The 21566-nt window shown below is 46.7% G+C and overlaps 1 protein-coding gene across 1 annotated transcript in view; it reads left to right on the top strand.

Moving 5' to 3' along the window:
- The window catches only part of TPO (thyroid peroxidase), a 102002-nt gene extending 80720 nt beyond the window's left edge, over positions 1-21282 (top strand). The window contains exons 15-17 of the mRNA XM_056126439.1: positions 15925-16061; positions 18806-18873; positions 21112-21282. Of these exons, the coding sequence (XP_055982414.1) occupies positions 15925-16061; positions 18806-18873; positions 21112-21282 (376 nt within the window). The remainder of the gene's footprint in view (positions 1-15924; positions 16062-18805; positions 18874-21111) is intronic.
- The last annotated feature ends 284 nt before the right edge of the window (positions 21283-21566 follow it).

The following is a 21566-nucleotide window of genomic DNA, read 5'->3' as shown; positions in this document are numbered from 1 at the left end:
AGCTCTGGTCCTTCTCTAGCACAGACCTCTCAGGGCACATGTCACACTCAGGAACACAGAGGCCAGTGAAAAACAGTCTTCTCTGCATTGGGAAACTGGAGGAAGTAAGGCCTGGGAGGAATAGTTGTCTCCGGGCAGAGGCAGTGCAAAAGGCCTTCAGAGGACCCTGTGGTCCTGCAGGGTGTCATAGCTGTGTCTCTTAGAGAAATCACTCCCAGCCAGGAGAGAGAAGTTGCCTGCAGCCAACCCCACTTCTTCCTGGCAGAAACAAAGAGAATGTAGTTCTGTGCCTGCCCTGGGGATCCCTTTCCCTATTGTCAACCACACATGAAGGCTCCATGACTGACCCCACTGGCCTGTCAGGTCACCTCTGGGGTCAGATCACCTTCTCTGACCTCAGCTGTTGGACCATCATTCCCTTGCCTCATGACTCCCTGTCCCCTGAAGAACCCCTGAGCTTCTACTGCATCAACTTTGTGATTCTGCTTGAGTACAGTTCCAGCCAGCCCAGCTGCCCTGCTGGCCTTGCAGTGGGAGGAGATGCAGAGGGGACAGCAGAGAGACACAAAGGTAGGGGACAGGAAGAGGAAGACTCTTGGCCAATGGTCACTGCCTTGGTTGTTTCTGCAGAATCAACCAGTCTCAGAAATGTCCTTCTGCTAACAGAGAACCAGCAATCCCTCCCGCATCCCCCTCCCCCACACACACCCAATGATATACATATCTTTGTATTTAAAATCACTTTGGCTGATCACTTTACATTCTCCATAAGCAGTGGAATGAACAGTTTGAGCTGGAATCTGCCCATCTGAGCTACTTCCAGATCATCCTCGTTGCTGGAAGCTTCCAGGACTATGCTATTAGGCAGGCATTCAGTGAGGACAACGATCTTGGTTGGGGGGTGAGCATGGTCTGTGACCATCCTCACTCAGAACCCTGCCCAGGCCACCTTGCCGACCCTTTGACCCAGAGCCCCAGCCCAGAGGTCGATCTGTGTCCTCAGAACTATGCCCCAACTGCTCCTATTTCCAAAAAACATTCCATTCCAAAGTTCTGAGGGTACATTATTTGGGGAAGATGCTGCACCACAGTACCCCTGGCACCCTTGGGGTGGCTCTGAGGTCCCAGAGCATCCAAGGATGCTGTGTTATGTGCCAGGGATCCTATGTCCCAGTGAGGATTGAAAGCCTGGGGTTAAAGCTGGTGCCTGCCCCCTCTTTGGACCACAATGGACAGAGCCTGGGAGTCAAGGCACTTCACTTCCAACCTCGTCCCCATGAAGCCAGCATCCCCGTGCCCAGGAACTGTGTGGTTTTGAGGGAGTTGGGGACTCTGGCCGCTGACAGTGGCACCTGGAAGAGAGTCCCTCCTTTGTGGATCTGCAGGGTGATGGTCTGCAGGGCACTGTTTATCACTCTGAGAGCCCGTGGGCTCCTTCCTCTGGTCTCACCTGATGGCCCCCTATAGAGGCACTTTCCAGACCTCAGGGTGCCGTGGGAAGCTGCAAATCTTCAGTTCCCACTACTCTTTTCCACCTGAGCACACAGTGATGAGAAACCCTGGGTTTCTGCCAACCTGCTGCTTCCACAGGGCCCCTGGACACTTGTGTGTGGCAGGACACGTCCAGTGATGGCTGTGGAAAGGACAGGCCCCAGGGAAAGACACATGCTCCATGAGAAGGGACACCCCTGGTTTTCAGTTCTGTTTTGTATATGACAGGGCCTGCTGCCACCAGTACCCCATACAGACGCAACACACCTCCCCTCATGGGCTCCTGTAAGACCACCAGTCTGAGGATGAGCTAAGCCTGGGAAACTCCTATTTGGTTTGGTTTGGGGTGGGGGTGGAGGAACAGCAAAACAAAAAACAAACACTGTCCTCCCGTTGTTCATCAGTTTGCTCTAGCGGACCCAGTAACGTCTCCATTTTGAGACTTGTTGTTACTGTGTTTGCCATATCGAATACGTCACGGGTAGCTTGCCAGGCTTTGCCGTGCGGGCGAGATACTCTCGGTAGCTTGCCAGGCTCTCTGAGAGGGGCCAAGGAATCGAACCCTGCATGGCCGGGCTGGCTGCACACAAGGCAAATGCCCTAATGCTAGGAATCAAACCCAGATTCTTATACATTCAAGGCAAGCCCCATTTCTGGGCCCTGGAAATGTAAATGAACAACAGAACAGTTGCTCTTCCTTCCTGCAATCCTGATCTTGCCAAATCCTTAACCCAACTCCCTGCTGACCTGAACTGGATCCCCAGAATGACCTCTATTACCTGGTCCAGAGAAGGCCAGTTACACACTTTCTTGTCATGCCCTCTTATGAGAAGCACCCTGACCTCATGCCAAAAGCTCACCACCATGTCCCTCTCATCTTGAGAAATCTGAAGAATTGTACAGAGGGACTCTATTTTGAAATTGTTGAAGACCGTGAAAATGTTATTAGTCATTCCTTGCAAAAAAAGAAAAAGTATTTGTTTCATAATATCACAATCCGAGAAAAAGAGAATTGAAAAAAGTAAAACTGCTTTGACCCTCTAATGAGGGAACATCCCTTGTGTTTTTCTTTCTGAAAAGATTGTTTATATTTCCCTGTTTGTCAAATTACTTTTTTCTGAGAACACACAGTCCTACAAAGATCAAGGTCGATGGTGCTGTGCTGTTAAGTGTGGTTGTCATTGCATCTTGGGACATGTTTTTGAAAGTACCCAATATCTCAGTATTAGATTGTGTCTTGGAAATAGTCCAATCAAACCCGCTTTAATAATATGACCTTGGCTGCTGTTTCCATCATTCACACATGGGGAGGTGACAAAAACTGAGGCATTGAATTATGTGATATAGAATCTCATTAAATACCCCAACAGGGGGTACACTTCTTTCTCCCAACTGTGCTGCACAGAAATTTTAGGTCTATTACCTAAACCAAGAAGTTTATTGAATCCCCGAAGATGTCTTTACTTTGCAGATGGAACTAAAACCCACTAGAATATCCCTCTGGGGTTAAAACTCCCCCAGCCCTCATCTACAAGAACCTGTGAACTCAAACAAGCACTCAGCACTTCTGAGCACCTGGGTCCCTTTGTAAAGGGACAATTGTACCTGCCTCCCAGGCTTCTGTCAGGATGAATGTGGGGTGCCTTTGCACACAACCAGGGTTCAGTACACATTCTTTCACTCTTGATTTAGGAGCAGAAGGGTGTTGGTGGGCCATGCAGGGAGGATATATGTCTTGCCCAACCACTGACAAGATTTAGGGTTCTGAAAACAATGAAAGGGGCCGGCATCTACCTACCACCCACTCCCCTGTGGAGACAAACAGACATCCTGTGGGCTGGATGTTTCTCAAAGTGCAAAGTTGAACTTTAGTTCACCCCACTGCTCCCTGCAGGCCTAAGGCCACGGAGGATCCTCCAGATCCCCCAAGACTCCTCCATCCAACAATAGACATATTGTCCCCAGGGCTGCGTCATCCATTCCTGACAGAGAAGAGAAATTTCACTTCCGCATTTACTAAGCATCCTTTTCCCCTTCTCCAATGGCGGCTAAACATCACTGTCACTGTCCTCCCGTTGTTCATCGATTTGCTCAAGCTGGCCCAGTAATGTCTCCATTGGAGACTTTGTTGTTACTGTGTTTGGCATATCAGTACGTCACGGGTAGCTTGCCAGGCTCTGCCGTGCGGGCGAGATACTCTCGGTAGCTTGCCGGGCTCTCCGAGAGGGGCGGAGGAATCAAACTCGTGTCGGCCATGTTGGCTGCGTGCAAGGCAAACGCCCTACCGCTATGCTATTGCTCCAGCCCATTTTTAGGAGTAATTCCTGAGTACAGAGCCAGGAATGAGCCCCAGAAGAGCTGAGTGTGCCCCCAGTTCTACCCCAGCACCAAATGCCTGTGATGGTAATAATTCAAAAAATGGATTTGGTGGAAAATCTGAAAGGAACTGGTGGCTAAACATATGTGACAAAAAAGTTCACCAGCTTAACCATTTTACAAGCACACAAAGTGGCACCCAAAATGTTGGGAAATGTTCCCCACCATCTGTCTCCAGAACTTTCTTAACTTCCCAAACCGAAGAAATATCTACTTAAAAAGTACCACCCTCTTCTCCTAAATCTCTTCTCCATTCCTGGCACCCATCAGCCAAACTTTCTGTCTCTATGAAGCTGTCTCTCCGAGAAATCTCATATGAATGGAATCAATCAGTATTTTCCTTCTGCAAGTGATTTCTTTCTCGGTCACGGTCACGGTCCTCCCGTTGTTCATCAATTTGCTTGAGCGAGCCCAGTAACGTCTCCATCATGAGACTTGTTGTTACTGTGTTTGGCATATCGAGTACGTCATGGGTAGCTTGCCAGGCTCTGCCGTGTGGGCACGATACTCTCGGATTTCTTTCATGTGTATAATATCCACAGGGTAAGGTAGGCTTTGCCAGAAACCTTCCCCTTCAAGGCTGTGTAATATCCTTTTGTAAGTCTCTACCATGTTTTGTTTATCCGTGTATCTATTGATAGACACTTGCGTTGCTTCCACCTTCTTATCATTGTGGCTTGTGTTGCTACATTTGAATATTTGGCATGTTTGGTGTAAGTCTTTTTGAGAACTTTTCTTCTATGATTTTTTTTCTTTTTGCTTATTTCATGTAACTGTTATCTCCCAAAATAAGGAACATTGTCCCTGAAGGTAAAGCCATATATTTTGTACTACCTATAAAACTGATTTGACTCAGGTACCCTAAGAGCAGAGAGGGAAGAAGCAAAGGAACACACAGCCCAGAGACCCCAGTGTACTGGAAATGATTATTAAATGCCAGTTTTGTGCCCTACATTTCTTCCCCATAGCTCTCTTTTCTTTTTGTATCCCACTTTCTGAATGGGAAAATGTGGCGAGACATAGGGAGGTTGCCAAGAAAAACTTAGGTCAAACCATAAAGTGTGGAGGAATAGATAAATGGCATTTGTTTGCTGAGCCTGAGTTAGGCCAAACACAGAGGAAAACACTAATGGCTCCGTGAGGAATAAAACGTTAGGATGTCTGAGTGTCTCTGTGTTCCTGATACTTACAGTGAATCCCTCTGAAAGAGCTATTTCAATATCAAACCTCCCCTATTATCTGTCTCAGTGAGGGCTGTGGAAGAAAGAGAATATGAGAATATACTTTAGGGGGGTGGAATATCTTCGCTGAAGAAATCTGTATCTATAATATAAACCTATGTGGAATATAAAGCAACAAAATGGGAGACTAACACCCAAGGATAGTAGAGATAAGGACCAGGAGGATTGCTCCGCGGCTTGGAAGCCGGCCGCACATGCGGGGGGGAAAATGCAGCTCAGATAGAGAAAGGACCACCAAGTAAAGGATGCTTGAAGGACCCACTCGAAATGGGAGATGTGTGCTGAAAGTAGACTATGAACAGAACATGATGGCCACTTAATACCTGCATTGCAGACACAACACCCTAAAGGAAAGAGAGAGAGAGTAAATGGGAATCTGCCTGCCACAGAGGTGGGGGTGGGGTTGGGGATGGGAGGGATACTGGGAATATTGGTGGTGGAGAATGGGCACTGGTGGAAGGATGGGTACTCAATCATTGTATTACTAAAACATAAGCACAAAAGTTTGTAAGTCTGTAACTATCTCACAGTGATCCATTAAAACAATTAAAATTAATTAATGGGGAGATGAAATGAATAGAAACTTTGACAAAGAAGAAATCGGAATGGCTAAAAGACACATGAGAAAATGTTCCACATCATTAATCATCAGGGAGTTGCAGATCAAAACCACAATGAGATATCACTTCACACCACAGAGACTGGCCCATATCCACAAGAACAAAAGCAACTGGTGCTGGCGCGGATGTGGTAAGAAAGGGACACTCCTTCACTGTTGGTGGGAATGCGAACTGGTTCAGCCCTTTTGGAAAACAGTATGGATGATTCTCAAAAAACTGGAAATTGAGCTCCCATTTGATCCAGCAATACCACTCCTGGGAATATATCCCAGAGAGGCAAAAAAGTGTAGCCGAAGTGACATCTGCAATTGTCTGTTTATTGCAGCACTCTTTACAATAGCCGGAATCTGGAAAAAACCTGAGTGCCCGAGAACAGATGACTGGTTAAAGAAACTTTGGTACATTTACACAATGGAGTACTATGTAGCTGTTAGAAAAGACGAAGTCATGAAATTTACATACAAGTGGTACAATATGGAAAGTATCATGCTAAGCGAAATGAGTCAGAAAGAGAGGGATAGACATAGAAAGACTGCATTCATCTGGGGGATATAAAGTAACAAAATATGAGATTAATACCCAAGAATAGCTGAGATTAGCACCAGGAGGATTACTCCATAGCTTAGTGGCCAGTCGGGCATTCTAGAGGAAAGGGCAGCTCAGATAGAGAAGGGAACACCAAATAAAGGGTGTTTGGAGGATCCTCCCAGGAGGGGAGATGCATGTCGAAAGTAGACTATGGACTGAACATGTTTGCCACTCAATGCCTCTTTTGCAGACCACAACACCCAAAAGGAGAGAGAGAACACAGGGGATTGCCCTGCCACAGAGGCAGGGGGGGGATGGGGGGATGGGGGTGGGGGGATATTATCCATGGTGGTGGAAAATGGGCACTGGTGGAGGGATGGGTATCTGATCATTGTATAATCAAACCCAAGCACAAAAAATTGTAAATCTACAACTGTACCTCATGGTGTTTCACTAATAAAAAAAATTTAAAAAAAAAGAAATTTACATACAAGTGGTACTACATGGAAAGTATCATGTTAAGCGAAATGACTCAGAAAGAAAGGGATAGACATAGAAAGATTGCATTCATCTGGGGAACATAAAGTAACAAAATAGGAAACTAACACCCAAGAATGGCAGAGATTAGTACCAGGAATTTTACTCAATGACCCGGAGGCCAGCCACACATGCTAGGGGAAAAGGCAGCTCAGAAAGAGAAGGGAACACCAAATAAAGGGTGTTGGGAGGATCCGCCCAGGAGGGGAGAAGCATGCTGAAAGTAGACTATCGACCAAACATGATTGCCACTCAATGCCTCTTTTGCAGACCATGGCACTCAAAAGGAGTGAGAGGGAAATGCCCTGCCACAGAGGCAGGGTGGGGTGGGGCTGGGGGGTGGGAGGGATACTGGGATCCGTGGTGGTGGGAAATGCGCACTGGTGGAGGGATGGGTGTTTGATCATTGTATAATTGAAACCCAAGCACAAAAATGTGTAAGTCTGCAACTGTACCTCATGATGTCTCACTATTTTTTAAAAAATTAATTAATTAAAAAATAAAATTAATTAATCAAGTAATTAAAATATATAATATAAATCTATATCTATTAATCCAGAGCTGATAGAGCATGTGATTGGACAGCTTCTCACCGAGCAATCCTGTCCTCCGTGACCTTGACCCTATTTTACAGTTAAAGACTGGATGCAGGCAAAAGAGAGAGTTCTGAGGCAAAGCTAAGGAAATTAGTTAGTTGTTTGCCTGTTCCTGCCCCATCAGCCCCTTCTTCCTTGATCAAGAGTCATTTGCCTGAAGTAGGGAGGCAGACCCAGGGCTTGTGGGAAGGGGTACTTGGTGCTCATGAATGACCACAACCCTCCCAGGTTCTCAGGGACCACAGCAGTCCCATTGTCACATGCTGGGAGCCTGACCAGTCTCAGGGTTGGGAGCTGTGATGGAAGGGTCCTCTCCTGAGCACACCCTGCTCAGCAAGATGAAAAGAGATTTGCATGAATAACGGTGCTGCTTGGGAAACAGATGTGTGTTGATTGACAAAGGACCAGAACCATCCACAGACTCCTTTAGGACTCTTCCCTCCTGCATAGCTGCTTAATTACTGAAGCCACGAGAGCCCTGATTGACTAATTAACAGATTATGCAAAGGGATACTATGAGGCTTTATCCCTCTGTGCATGTTAGACACAAGTCCTGGAATGTAGATTTTGACCACATAACCCTGGTGCAAATTTCACTCCAAGGAAACCCACAACACCCTCCTTCAATGAGGCAGATTCTAAGTACGCACTAAATGTTTATCCAGGGAAACTTTCCAAAGAGCCTCCTGAAAACTCTGACATTTGACTTTTGTTAATAGTATATTTGGGGTATGGCTCTAATGACCCATAAACAACTAGATATTATGGATTTTCCGTGTAAACTTAGTTTGGAGTATAGGCATATTGATTTTTAGTGATACAACCTGAAATCTACATACTGTTATAACACAATGTTTCTTCCATTTAAGAAATAAATACTAAGAGATCATGACCATTTTCCAAAATTACTAAATTCTACTAATCAGAGTGGTTGGCCTGCCCTCCTAGATCCAGGCTCATGAGATTGGGTCCCTGTACAACCTCCAGGCAAAGCCAGTGCAGGAGATCAATGTGGAGACATGTGCATAAAATCAAATGCACAATTCGCTGAATGAGTCCAATGTTTTGAAATGAAACTGAGTTTTCAGAGAGTTTTGAAATGAGCAATAGCACAGCAGATAGGGCATTTGCCTTGCTCGAGGCCAACCTGGCCGACCCAGGTTCAATTCCTCTGCCCGTCTTGGAGATCCCGTAAAGCTACCAAGAGTAACTTGCCCGCATGGCAAAGCCTGGCAGGCTCCCCGTGATGTATTCGATATGCCAAACACAGTAACAAGTGTCACAATGGAGACGTTACTGGGCTCGCTCGAGCAAATTGATGAACTATGGGAGGACAGTGACAGTGACAGTTTGAAATGAGAGCTCCAAGACTGAAAACGGGGTGGCAGCAACTGTGCCCTGAGACCTGAGACCTGAGACCTGAGAGCTGGGCCTGCTGAAGCTTCCTGGGGAAGCAATTCTGCTCTATTATCACCGGGAGTATGAGGTGGTGTTCAGGGTGGAGAAGGGTGTGAGAAGATGACCCCCTGGAAGATCCTGGCCCCAGTGTGGTTGACTCTTCATGTCATGTCCCCAGAGCACAGGGGAAAAGAGAGGAGAAGGGAGAATATGATAGGGAAACAATGATGATAAAAATAGAAATAAGGAACCGAAGGAGCCTTTTGGAAGCAAAGTGTCATGATCGCTGTGGGTCTTGGAGTAACAACTCCTCATAAATGATAAAGCAAGGGACTAGGGCTCACCAGGCCAGGCTCTGCCCAGTGTCTAGGGCTGCATTCCCTCCAGGGGAAGGGTCCTCGATTACACCACTATGAACTCCCAGGGTAGCCAGGGAAGAGCCCCAGCGGCTCTCCCTCTCACTGCCTGCGTTCAGTGGGCCCTGGCCGCTCCCCCAGCCGGGTTGGCCAGGGCCATGGGGCAGACAAAAGAGGAAAAGAGGGCCAAGCCAGTTGGTGGTCAGATGCTGTTTATTCCATTCTCCCCATGAGTCTGTTTCAGTCTCTCTGAACCTTTCATTCTAGTCTCACATGGTTCCTCATTCCTGTCTCCTCGTGACTCTCCTGCTCATCTCTCCACGCTCCATCTTGCAGCCTGGGCTCTCTTTCTCTCCATGTGCCTGCTCCTCATTCTTCTTCTACATCCTTCTCTCTCTGCTCTGTCCCCCTTGCTAGTCTCTCTGCACTTCATCTTGTGGCCGGCCCTGTTCCCTTCCCTCTCTCCAACTCTCAGGTCTCTCCACCCCCAGCACTCTGGGCCAACAATACCCAGTCAGGTAGCAAAATCAACATAAGAAAGCCCAAAAGCCCTTCCTGACTGCCCTTGAGGCTCAAGGGCAGGGGTGGGGATAGAGGGTTGGGGGGGTGAGGGCTTGGGGAGATGGGGAACAATACCTCTTAAGGTGTTTTTCTCCTTTCCTCAGTCCAATAACTCAATCAATATCTTTTGTTTGTTGTTTTTTTTTTTTTACTTTTTGGGTCACACCCAGCAATGCTCAGGGGTTATTCCTGGCTCTGTACTCAGGAATTACTCCTGGTGGTGCTTGGGGGACCATATGGGATGCCGGGGATTGAACCCAGGTCGGCCGCGTGCAAGGCAAACACCCTACCCGCTGTGCTATCACTCTGGCCCTCAATCAATATCTTAATATTAGTTATTTTTATATGGGCACACTAAGAAATACACTGAGGCTTGTAGGGCAGCTCTCCTGGGAATATCTTGCCACAAACTCAGACTACAGTGCTCAGGCCAGATCAATCATTGCTAACTCTAGCAGGGTCCGAATCTAGTTATAACTTTTTGGATCATGACAGCATTTGTCCATGACCACGCTCTTAACTTATAGTTAAGCATTAGGCACTTTGGCCAGGCCTGTCTCGATGCCAGGGTAGCACATAGCTCACCGCTTGCCCAGGTCCATCCAATCTGAACCCTGCCTCTGGGGGTGCTAGGAAGTAAGGGCAGCTGAGGCTTAGGTCAAGAGAACAGAGGAAAATATCACTGAGTGTCAATAAACTCCACGTTACAAAAACATAGCATTTACTGTCTCCTTGTGTCCATACAAAAAGGACATTGCTCTGAATTAACTATGCAAAGGACTTCAGGAGAAGAGAAAAACAATATTTTCAAGTTAACAGAGCACAAAGAAAGAAGTTACAAATATACACAGAGGAATGGGAGCACTGTGATGGGAGTAACCCAATAAACCTAAGCTCCCCACGGCAAGGCAGAAAACACAAACCAATGTTATCCTAGAGGCCCTCGGTTGCACCCACCTGCGTCACCAGACCTTTAGCATCCATTGAATTTTCCTAAACTTCAGAAGAATGTCTCACTGAGATGGGAGGCGCCCACCCCAGAGCCAGGAGGCAGTGTGAGACAGGGCTGCAGCACCCAGATTCCCAGCAGACAAGACAATGGTACGAGCCGAGCTGAGAGAGAACCCTGGAGACATCTGAGCTGTCAAGAAAATTTATTGGCCAAATTCAACAAACAGTGGTATTAATTCCTGGTAAACATGTAATTTCTACTCAGGAGATGTTAAAGATACTGTGCAATTTGTCTAGATGCTACATTATTTTAATTGAATGAAATTAGACACCAGGAAGGAATACTATCACATCAGTTGCTTAAATACGGGGGCATCTCTCAAGAAGTGCTTTATTATTATACTGATTGTATTGATGTCCGCCTCTTTCCAAATATGCAAAGTGATGATGACTGGAGGTCTGAAACAGTTTCAGTTAAGAAGGCTCAGAGGTTTTCTGTTCATTGTTATTTCAATGGCAATTGCTGTTTCTTGAGCATACCTTATCCTGTCAGCTGACCCTCTCAGCAGAGCTGAGCCTGTTTGGCACCCAGTGTTTTTGCCCTGGCACTTGGTCTAAGAGTCAGCTTGCTAGTTTGATAAGAACATTTGAAAAACATTATTTTTCTTGAGTGTAAGTATTCCTCGTCAAGACCTCATTTTTGCTTTCTTCATTATTGGAAAAAGAAAAGGAATCAACCTTATAATTAACCTCAAAACACAAATTACATAGTTAGAGAGATGGCTCAAAGGACTATGTGCATACTTTGCATGTGGGACTCCCAGGTTCAATTCCAGAACCACTGGGAGTGATTCTCAAGCAGCTGAGCCAGAAATAACCTCCAGGCTTTGCTGCGGGTGGTCCAACCCCTGGCCCAGAAAAAAGAAAAAAAAAGACACGATCTATGTCTCCTATTTCACTAAATAATCACTGATTTTAAAAAGTGAGGAGCTTGAACCTAAATGGAAGAACTACTGTTTTTCCAAGGTAGTTAGTGACCCACTCACTCTTCTTTTTTCCCAAACAGCAGGGATTCTGCACACAGCTCAGATAAGGAGCCAGTGTCATCTACACAAACATTTGTGAATGCGCAAAGCAGCCAGTCTCCCCCTTGACAGTTACCTGATAGAGATGGATCTCAGTAAGCCCATCAGAGAATTCAGAGTTCTGGTAGTAGAAGGAAGAAACTATACCCTCCTGACAGGGAATTTGCTTCAGCAGTCTCCATCCTGCTGAAATAGGAGGCGGAGAATACTAGTACCAGACCGGGAGTCTGGGGAGCTTGAATCTGACTCCCTTTCCACATTTCCCATAAGGAATTTTTACCATTTGGTTTTTGTTTGTTTGTTTTGTTTTGTTTAATTTTTATTAGAGAAACACCATGAGGTACAGTTGCAGACTTACAAATTTTTGTGCTTGGGTTTCAGTTAGTTATACAATGATCGAGTACCCATCCCTCCACCAATGCCCATTCTCCACACCACGGGTCCCAATATCCCTCCCACCCCCCATCCCCCCATCCCACCCTGCCTCAGTGGCAGGGCATCCCCTTTTGTTCTCTCTCTCCTTTTGGGTGTTGTGGTCTGCAAAAGAGGCATTGAGTGGCAATCATGTTCAGTCTATAGTCTACTTTCAGCATGCATCTCCCATCCTGGGAGGATCCTCCAACACCCTTTACTTGGTGCTCCCTTCTCTATCTGAGCTGCCTTTACCCCTAGAGTGTGCAGCTGGCCTCCAAGCCATGGAATAAACCTCCTGGTACTTATCTCGGCTATTCTTGGGTGTTGGTCTCCTATTTTGTTACTTTATGTTCCCCAGAATTTTTTGCCATTTATTAGTTTATTAGAAACTTCTGGTCCACAAAGACCTTCCTAAGTATGTATCTACTTCTAAGAATCTGTGCCTCAACCACTCTCATGCCAAGAAGCAATCACATCATTCCACAGGAGCTTACAGATCCTTCTTGTGGTTCAAGTGAAAATGTCCTGGGCCTTTAACCATGCCCATGAATTTTTCAGTTGGGTTATATTGTCATGGGCTGACTACAACAGGTCAGAGATCCAGACAAATAAGCATCGTAAAATTTTGATTTTACAACAACCTTATCCCCTGAGCTTCTGATCAATTTTATTGACTTAGTCCACCTTTCCCCAATGAGGAGTATTTAAACAAATGTGAACTGTAAAGATGTGTTTCAGATACAGTGATATCCAATTCAATGCCATGACGTCTATGAACCACATGAATGCTGTGGTTTTCCACGCTTAATTTTACTTTGGTGAAATTGCTCTGCCAGAATCTGACACTGTCTAAGAGGAAGAAGATAGCTTTGCTATAAAACTGACACGTTCCCGTGGCTTGTGGCCCCTATGCCTCCATTTTGGCCCAGTAAGCTTGAAGAGTGGGCCTGGAGCTGAGAAGTCTACCTGGGTCTCCTGTTGTTCCCTTCTCTTTTACCCAGGCTGGTGGAACACCACAGATGAGCCAGGTGTTTACAGGAGCCGTGCTTACAGGTTTCAACTAGAATCCCAATCCCCATCCCCTGCATAGCCAGACCCTGGGACTGATCACAGAGCAGAGCAATTAGTCTTCTGCCTAGAGCAGATCAACTCTTTTCTCCCTAAAGCAGACTGTGGTTCATTTTATAGGGAGTAAATACCAAGGCTGAGATAGCTTAAACTTTTGAGACGGACTTTGTCTCCTGCTGGCCTTTGGACAGACCAGGTTTGCGGTTTCAAAAACAGACAATGAAGTACTTTGTGGATATCCCCAAATCTAATTTCTGATAAAAGAAATTTGCCTTTGAGAGTTAAAGACTTAAATCGGCTCAATTGGATCAGAACAAAGAAACACAAAGTCACCTGAAACAGAGAAAAGGACTCATAGGCCCTAAAGGTGATTTTAAACTTTTTGAATGTAGGGACATGTCTACAGGGGGACTAACTAAGATGAAAGGGTCACCACTGAAAGTAAATGTAAAAGGAAATCGGGGCTCATGTCAGTGGCCCTGTTCTTATCTTTGTTCTTGTCAGAGGAAAGCGGTTTTGTTTCCCTAAATGGCTACCCCCAGTATAGAATTGGGGATGAGGTTTGAGTATTTCTCACATACTCATGCTCATATTCCTATTTATTTTTTATATATACTTTTTAAAATTTTTATTAGTGAAACACCACGAGGTATAGTTGTAGACTTACAAATTTTTGTGCTTGGGTTTCAGTTATACAATGATCGAGTACCCATTCCTCCACCAATGCCCATTCTCCACACCACGGGTCCCAATATCCCTCCCACCCTCCCAACCCCCCAATCCCACCCTGCCTCTGTGGCAGGGCATTCCCCTCTGTTCTCTCTCTCCTATTGGGTGCTGTGGTTTGCAAAAGAGACATTGAGTGGCAATCATGTTCAGTCTATAGTCTACTTTCAGCATGCATCTCCCATCCTGGGAGGATCCTCCCAACACCCTTTACTTGGTGCTCCCTTCTCTATCTGAGCTGCCTTTTCTCCTAACATGTGTGGCTGGCCTCCAAGCCATGGAGTAAAATTCCTGATACTAATCTCGACTACTCTTGGGTGTTAGTCTACTATTTTGTTACTTTATATTCCCCAGATGAATGCATTCTTTCTATGTCTGTCCCTCTTTTTCTGACTCATTTCACTTAGCATGATACTTTCCATGTAGTACAACTTGTATGTAAATTTCATGACTTCATCTTTTCTAACAGCTGCATAGTACTCTATTGTGTAGATGTACCAAAGTTTCTTTAACCAGTCATCTGTTCTCGGGCACTCAGGGTTTTTTTTCCATATTTTGGCTATTGTGAACAGTGCAACATCATATTGCTATTTAGAGACAGCCATAATCACTTCTAATGGACGTGGTCATGTACGTTAATGTAATCTTGCATGTTCTGAGATCATATGCCAAAAAAACTGTGTTTTCTTTTTCCTACCAATAGTTTACCATTATATATCAGATAACAATGACTCAGATCACTTACATTTCACCAGAGAAGATAGAAATCAAGGAAAGCAGCAAAAGAATGATCCAACTCACATTTTATAGGAATGTTTATGTTGGACATTGGAGGGAAGGAGGAAACCCTTTGCAAGCCCACTTGGGAGACACCTGGGGCTTAAGAAAGAGGCTTCCATGCCTCTAGAATGGAATATTCTGACAGGGTAGACAGAAAAACCAAAGCCCCGTTCACAGTGACCTCTTCTGTAAGGGCAAGGTAGCATGTGCCCAGTTGGCTTACTGCCCTGGCATCATGATGGTTCCAGTCTTGAAATTTTCTGGATGAGACAGTAAGTCCTAGTACCACCTTTAACAGAGAGGTAGGGAAGTGGCTCAGATGAGCAGGGACCAAGGCCAGGAACCTTCACTCAGTAAGGAGGGAATTACACATCTCAAAATCTTCTCTAGACTCTACTTCATTCATATCCACTCTGACTCTGTGATTTCATTTATTTGCTTCTTTAGACTTGATTGGTTTCCCTTGTCTAGACTCTAGAGCTATAATGTTAGATTGTTCAATGTCTCTCTGGGTGGTGTTGGGGGGACTCTCAAGTGGTACTCAGGAAGTCTGGAGACCCCACCCATGATTCTTGGCCTAGCAGGCCAGTGGTCCAGAGCAGGGCCTGAAGATATGACACTGCTCAGGATACCGGAGTCACTCCAGCAGTGTTCAGGGACCTCCAGGACTGCAGAAGGCAATGCTCAGGGTACCATGTGGTATCAGGAATCGAAAACCGGGTCTGGCGCATGCTAGGCAAGCATCCTGTCCACTGTAGGAGGTCCCAGTCCCAAAGTCTCTGTCTCTGTGCTCAACAGGACCACCTGCTGCTGCTGCTCCAGCTGGATGTTGGGTTGTGTGTTTTCATCTTCTTTCATGCCAAGCTACTTTCTCCTTTTACCTTCAGAGTTTTCCTTTAGCTGGTTGGTTGTTCATAAGTGTATTGATTAATTTCCACACAGTTGTGGATTCTCCAGTTAAATTCAGTTGAATGAAGGAAGTATAGCCACTCAAATACCTGTGTGTGAGGAGACACGTGTTCGGAATGAGATCAAGGACAAAAGAATAGAGCGAGCACTTCTGAGATCATCGCAGTATCCCTGTTATGTATACCCTGCCCCCCAAATAATGGAGCAAACATGAAAGTAAACATGAATCATGGCCTAGGGTTTTAATATTAATATCTTCACTTAGTTACTCTGTATATACTCCACAGGTCTCATGCTGATGGGAAATCCTTACTGCCAATCATCAAGAGAAATGGAAAAATCCCTTCCCAGTTAGCCCGTGGGAGACACCAGGAAATGAATGTTTCCCAGAAGAGCGCTCCTGTGCAGGGCACAGAGCAGTTGGGTACACCATCACACCAATAGTAAGTGTATGAGATGCCAAGAAGTTCTAGCCTTATAGATCCCTGCAATTTGTGAAGCAGGGGCACAAAGGGTTAACTGTTATCTTTCTCTTTAGCCCATGGTTCCTATGGCCTTCTCCACCTTCCTGCTGGTTTTCTTACAAAAGTGAATTTGAAAGAAATAAACAGTTGACCAAGATTTAACTCAGTTTGGGGATTTGAGGAGGCAGGAGGGGATTTGAACCCCACTGTTGTACTCAGGGGCTATACCTGGCTCTGTGCTGAAGGATGACCCCTGGTGGTAGGTATTCAAAGGACTCTATATGGTACCTGGGTCACCGGCAGCCTTAGCCATATACAAGGTGTATCTCACTCCCTGCTCTACCTCTCTGGGTCACCTAGTCTGCAATTTAAAAAAAATCAGACAAATTATAATCAGCAAGTCAGAGTGAAAGTGCAGCAGTGACTTCCATTTTTATTAAACAGTTTCAAAATGAAGAGACCAACTTTTGAGCATTATCTCCTGTGTATGACTGAAGACTGACAGGAAATTAACTAGAAACTGAAATAAAATGTTTACTTTTGAAATGTACCCTAAGGTGCCTCGGCTAACGTTGTAGATAGTGTATCAGTGGTGTTGACATAGCAGAGTATCAGTCTCACGGACTGGGCTTCTAAAATTGCATAATACTGTAAACCTATGATAAATCAATACAGAATGTTAAAGGTTTAGTATACTAGAAACCACAATAATTATAATCAAAGTGAAATAAAAGTCAAAACCTCTTACTATTTTTTTTAACGTCTATGCCTGACCGTAAGTGGTGCTTTTTAAAAGGCCTATTTCCACTCCGGGCTCGGAGAGACCAAGGTCTTCCCACCCATCAGGATGATGGGCAGCCTTAGCCCATGCAAGGCTCAGTGGGTGGAAACGGGACTCAGGGCTGAACTCTCCTGCCCTGGAGGCAGAGAACCAGATGCAGAGCAAATTGGGGCTTACATGAGTCTCGGCACCTTTGAGATGCACAGTGTGACTTCAGTGTCTCTAAGTGGCACCTGCAAGAGCCCCAGGGCCTGCGCATGCTCTCATGTGAGTGCTCACTGCAGTCTGTGCCCCAGGACGCAGCTTGTGGGTCACAGGTGCTGCCGTGGCCCCCCGTGACCCCAGGAGTCAGTGTTGTTCCACCTGGAACCCAACACAGCCATTCTCCTGCTGGTTTCTAGGAGCAAACGGTGTATCTTGGATCAGGAACCTCTCAAACAGATGACAGGAAAAGCATCTCAACCGGAAACAGCTTCCACACCCAAGTGCCTGTGAGAGATGAGGCACAGGGATGTGGTCTAGATAAACCATGAAATCCTCAGCGATGAGGGCAGATGATGGCTTGCTTCTTGTTTCAGCATGAGCGGAACCACAGTGCCATCATCCCAAGCAAAGTAAATGAGAAGAATAAAGACAGACTTGGTGTGTGTGTGTGTGTGTGTGTGTGTGTGGGTGGGTGGGTGGTTGGGAGGGTGGTCATCCTCCCAGGTGGCATATAAAGAAATAAGGCAAGGGAATAGACAATATCCAATGACAACAATCTCTGAGGTGACTGAAGTGACATGGGAGTGAACCAAATGGGTCCAAAGGCCCAAGAGTTCTGAATATTGCCACTTATCTATGTCTGTGGTGTGTGTGTGGTGACATTGTGCCCCTTCAACATAAACATTTGTCCTACTGTAAAACAACTTTATCTCAGTGCCTGCCATAGAGGCAGGCTGGGGTCTGTGGGAGGTGGGGAAGGTGGCTTGAAGGGGTGGAAGGGAACCTGGGGACCCTGGTGCTGGAAAATTATGTTGGTGAAGGGATGGGTGTTGCAACACTGTATCATTGCAACTCAATCATGAACAATTTTGTAATGTTTTTATCTCCTGATGATTCAATTATAAAAAATCATTATCTCAGTAAATATAAGCGTTAAACAGCAGTACCATTGGGGGCATTTCTATCATGTGTAAAGACTGCACTGCTATGGGGCCATATGAGGCCAGGGAGGAGGGCGGGCCACACACATCCTCATTGATTTCATGGTAGTGACCACAACAGCCCAGTAGTCACACAAATGCCCAGCATGACAGAAACACGTTCTAAACAGCTTTGTGCTTCCCCAGTCACCACTGAGACGGCTTTCCCAGTCAAGGCAAGCCCAGGGGCCCTTCCAGTCAGTCTCTTTGGGGAGCACAGAGAACCCTGAAAGTGAAAAAGTCCTGAGCTCTCCCCCACAGGTCATCAAAAAGGGGTTCACATGTTCCTCATATTTTTAAACTGTTTCTACTCACCAAAAGACAATGGAATGAACTCCCCAAGCTCATGACATCACTTCTGCCTTTACCCCAAGCTTATCACTGCTGCCTCTCTTGGAATCTCTCCCTTCCCTTCCCCACTGTCCCATCCTCGGAACGAGTAGGGATCCATCTCCTGCCCCACCCCAGTATCCGCTTCCTCCTTTTCGGAATATCCATCACCTGCCCATGCAGGAGTACATGATTCTGAGGGGAAAAGCAGCAAAGCAGAAAGTGATTCACTCTTCTGGTCAGGGAGGATGTGTACCCTCTGGAACACAGACCAGTTCCCTCCCCTGACCCCCTTCTGATCACACCTTTCTTGTCTCCTCATCATTTTCCCTAATTCGGCCCCTGGAGGTCAAGTCATCCCAACACAAGAGCAATTTCTCTGCTCCCTACTGTTCTCTGGAATCTCCAGGAGGCTATGTCCTGCCGGCGGTCACGGGACAGGCAGTGGGGCCCTCACCGAGCACCTCTAGCTGTGATGTAAGCACTTACCTAACCTAGGAAAATAGCACTCCGCTTAAGCCAGCCACTCACAGATGTATCTGCAGGGCACAGGGGAGCATTGGGAAGAGAGTGCAGGGAACTAAAACAGGGGACCATCCCACCTCCTCCCTGAACCAAGAAGGAGGGAAGCAACCAGAGAGATTGGTGCCGTTTGCTCTTGGTTTTCTACATAATTAGTAGTGTACAGAGAACTGTTTTACTTTTGCTTCTTTTGATGTTTTCTTGGGCAAGGGTGCTCCAAAGCAAGGTTCGTCCAAGGGGAGGGGGCGTTGGTAGGAATACTGGGATCATTGGTGGTGGAGAATGGGCGCTGATGGAGGGATGGGTACTCAATCATTGTATAACTGAAACCCAAGCACAAAACTTTGTAAGCAAGGTTCAGCAGGCCCAGGGTCCCTTCTAGGGATTCTTGATCAACCAGGCCAGTGGACTAGCACAAGGTGTGGGGCTTCTCATGCCTGTGGTTTTGTGGATTTCCACTGGCCCCAAGAGAGGTGCTGGGACCCTCCAAGCTTCACCGCACAATGCTCAGAAGACTGTGTGGTGCTGAAGCATGTGTCTTAACCCTTTTACTGTCTCTCTGACCCACAATTGTTTGGGGGGCACACCTGGCGATGCTGAGGAGTTGCTCCTGACTCTGCACTCAGGAATTACTCCTGGCGGTGCTTGGGGGGACCCTATGGGGTATTAGGGATCGAATCTGGGTCAGCCTCATGCAAGACAACTGCCCTACCTACTGCATTATCATTCCACGCCCTGGCCCCCATTTTTTACTTTTAGTAACCTAAAGATTCTGAATTTTTTCTCATAAGTGCTAGCTCCTCTTATTTGCACTCCCCAGATTGTATGATTAAAGTGAAACACATCAGTGAGTTCACAGTTAATCCCAATTAAAGGTCACCAGCGAAAAACCACCAAGCACCTTTGTTATCAGTGCCCAGGAAAACTAACCTGGTTTCTGGGGAGAAGCTGAGATGAGAGAATAGAGAGAAGATGGCAACTACTCTGTGCCTCATCACTGACTGCCCGTGCTGGGAAGAGAAAGCAGGACCCGTCCTTAATTCCTGAGTAATTCCTGCAGAGAAACCAAGGGAGTCGATCCGGTGGGTAAAGATCCTGCTGCCTCAAAGCCTCCTTGCTTGCTCATAGGTTCAACTACGTGGCCAGCAAATCTCTCCAGACTCTTGTTGCATTCTTCTTCTTTCCTCTGTACTTGATGGATGTGTCATGAGCAGTGCTAATGAGCAGTGTACCAGCCAGAATGCAGGTTCCCAGGTCTTGTGAGAACAAAGTGCCTCACCTCACGGGTCTCCCCTCTGTTGGTGTCAGAGTCTACGTGTGTCCTCCCTCCTACACCAGGGCCCTTTTGCACAAAGTCAGCTGTTCAGAAGAAAGCGGGTTTTTGTAATCCTTCCTCTTGATTGGCTGTCAGGACTGGCAATGACTTTTCACATCCTGAAGTTGTTTGTGTTGGGACCAGTATAAAGGAGGAACTGACTGGCTTCTGGTCCCAGCTTCTGGTCCCAATACACTTGTGTGTCCACTATGGCTTTTAACATTCATGGGGAGGGGGTGTACAAATACAGTTGGCAGTGTATTTGCCCAATGATAGGATCAGCAGCAGCAGATAATTAGTCTTTGGAAGTCACCTCAAAGATACTCCATCTTAGAGGGGAAAGAGCCGAGTCTCAGGCATGAGCCAGAAGTTACTTAATGTCAGGCATCAAGTTAACTGTTCAGCACAAGAGGAAACATTGTTTGGGATCGACTTCCTTTGGCTGCACATTACTCCCTGTCCACCACGGCCTCAGACCTGGCTTCCTGGCCAGCTCCAGCCAGCTACACGCTGAAGTTTCTTTTGCTCTTTTGAAGGCATAAGCCTTTTGCAGTGTCGCACTAATGTCAATTGTCTTCGACCCCTCAGCCTCCTGGCATCACCTCAGAGTTTCTGCCTGCGCTGCTAGAGGCACACAGGACTCTGGCGCTGACCACCACCCTCTCTGGTCTTCTTAGGAAAGGAAGGACTTTTCAGCCAGGACCAAGGGCTGCATGGGCAGACACTGCCACCTACTGGCCACAGGGGATAAATGCTGCTGCTCTGACCGAGCATTTACCGTATTTCCCTGGGTGGGCCAGTGACGCGTCTCGATTCCCTTGTGCTGGCTTTGTGTCTCAGACGCAGCTGCTTTTTATGTGACTTGTCTTGCTTTCCAGGAGAAGAACACGGTCACGTTCCCACTCCGCTGTGCAACGGAAGAGCCCGTGTGCGATGGGCGTGCCGAGCTGGGGGAAAGCGTGCGGAACCTCAGACAGCCTCTGATGCTTCTTGGGGAGTACTGGCCCGCAACCTTTTCCCTTACCAACCCACCCCTTGCTGGGCTCTGAGGGGTGAATGCTCCAAGGATGAAGCTGGAGTTGAAGATTGCCATCTCTGAGGCTGAGGAGTCTGGCTTTGCCTGTCAGTCTCTGCCCCCCCATCCCGCCCCCATCCACCAGAGGCGGATCCAAGACCCCAGCAGCCCGTTATCATCCCCTAAGTTCTCCCTGGCTAGCACCAGACACCTGTAGCTGGCTCCCTGTTCCATCCCACAGCAGTGGGCCCTGGGAGCACACTCTGGGTGGTGGGACGATGACCCACGCACCCCCACCCCCTCCGCCTTTTCTCAGAA

The sequence above is a fragment of the Sorex fumeus genome, unplaced genomic scaffold (genome assembly GCF_029834395.1).
Source record: "Sorex fumeus unplaced genomic scaffold, SorFum_2.1 ptg000006l, whole genome shotgun sequence".
Lineage (NCBI taxonomy): Eukaryota > Metazoa > Chordata > Mammalia > Eulipotyphla > Soricidae > Sorex > Sorex fumeus.
Note: the sequence above shows the minus strand (reverse complement) of the source record. Positions and strands in the feature narration are given on the sequence as shown.